General features: G+C 59.8%; 1 protein-coding gene across 1 annotated transcript in view; it reads right to left on the bottom strand.

The window, feature by feature from the left end:
- LOC107298971 (EH domain-containing protein 3-like) overlaps positions 1 to 1,073 on the bottom strand; it is a gene marked incomplete at its 3' end in the record, with an annotated part of 12,176 nt that extends 11,103 nt beyond the window's left edge. Inside the window, exon 1 of the mRNA XM_015828330.1 lies at positions 823 to 1,073. Coding sequence (XP_015683816.1) covers positions 823 to 1,049 — 227 coding nt within the window. The remainder of the gene's footprint in view (positions 1 to 822) is intronic.
- Positions 1,074 to 1,665: the final 592 nt, after the last annotated feature.

The following is a 1,665-nucleotide window of genomic DNA, read 5'->3' as shown; positions in this document are numbered from 1 at the left end:
CCCCCCCAATACAGGAAGACTACTGTCCCCATCCATCCCAGCCAGCATTCTTGGACTTGTGGTCCGCCCCACCCTCCAATACAGGAAGACTACTGTCCCCATCCATCCCAGCCGGGGGGCATTCTGGGATTTGTGGTCCCTCCACCCCCCCCAATACAGGAAGACTACTGTCCCCATCCATCCCAGCCAGCATTCTGGGACTTGTAGTCCCCCTCCCCATCTTCAAGAAACACTAACAATGGAGGGTCACCCATGATTTCTGCCCCCCCCACAGGACTATTGCTCCCATCGATCCCAGCCGGGGGGCATTCTGGGACTTGTGCTCTCCCCACCCCAATACAGGAAGACTACTGTCCCCATCCATCCCAACCAGGGGGCATGCTGGGACTTGTAGTCCCCCCACCCCCCCAATACAAGAAGACTACTGTCCCCATCGATCCCAGCCAGGGAGCATTCTGGGACTTGTAGTCTCCCCACCCCTCAATACAAGAAGACTATTGTCCCCATCCATCCCAGCCAGCATTCTGGGACTTGTAGTCCCCCTCCCCATCTTCAAGAAGAACTAACAATGGAGGGTCACCCGTGATTTCTGCCCCCCCCCAAGACTATTGCTCCCATCGATCCCAGCCAGGGGGATGCTGGGACTTATAGTCCCCCCTCCCCCTCCCCTTAAAGGGGCCGAGCTCGATCCAAAAGAAATCAGCAAAAAAAAGGAAGAAAAAAGGGGGGCTTGTTTCTTTCGCCTCCCCCTCTCCCCAAAGCGTGTTGTGTGTTGTGTAGTGTGTAGTTGTGTGTTGTGTTGTGTTGTGCAGCGAGCGTTACCGGATGAAGGTGGTCTTGCCGGTGGAGTACTGGCCGACCAGGAGCACCATGGGCTTGTTGTCGAAGTCGGCGTCCTCCAGGGCGGGCGAGTGGAACTCGTGGAACCTGTAGTGCTCCTCCAGCGGCAGCAGCTTGGCCCGGTAGAGCTTCCGCAGCCCCTCGCTCACCGTCTGGAAGACCTCGGGGTCCTTGCGCCGCCGCTCGTCGCCGCCCAGCCAGCTGAACATGGCGGAGGAGGAGAAGCAAGAAGGAGACTCAGCCGGGAAGAGGCGGCGGCGGCACTTTAAATGCCAGCCCTGCCGGCGGCCGACCCACCCCGGAAGCGGAAATGGAGGCCCCCTCCCGGATTTCCGCTCCGGAGGCATGAGGCGGAACGGACTCTCTAGGGAGGCGGGCGGAGGGGGGGACGGAGAAGGGGTGCGTTTCCGGTCGGGAGGGTGGTTTTCCGGTAAGGGAAGGACGCGCTAGGAAGCGACTCTACGGCGGGACTTTCTGCTTTCCCTTTTATGACTGGTGGACTTCAACTCCCAGAAATTCCTCGGCCTTTTCTCTAGGGAGGAAGGGGGCGGATTTCCGCTCCGGAGGAAAGAGGAGGAGAGCGCGACGGCCTCTCTAGGAGGAATGAACCCTCTAGGGAGGCGGAGGGGCGGAGAAGGGGTGGGTTTCCGGTTGCAAGGGATGGACTTCCGGTTGGGAAAGACGCGCTAGGAAGCGACTCTACGGCGGGACTTTCCCGCTTTCCCAAGGGGCCCTTTTATGACTGGTGGACTTCGACTCCCAGAAATCCTCAGCCTTCTCTCTAGGGAGGAAGGGGGCGGATTTCCGCTCCGGAGGAAAGAGGAG

The sequence above is a fragment of the Protobothrops mucrosquamatus genome, unplaced genomic scaffold, assembly GCF_001527695.2.
Source record: "Protobothrops mucrosquamatus isolate PMUCROS unplaced genomic scaffold, P.Mucros_1.0 scaffold4405, whole genome shotgun sequence".
Lineage (NCBI taxonomy): Eukaryota > Metazoa > Chordata > Lepidosauria > Squamata > Viperidae > Protobothrops > Protobothrops mucrosquamatus.
The sequence above is the reverse complement of the archived record's forward strand: the minus strand, read 5'-3'. Positions and strand labels throughout refer to the sequence as shown.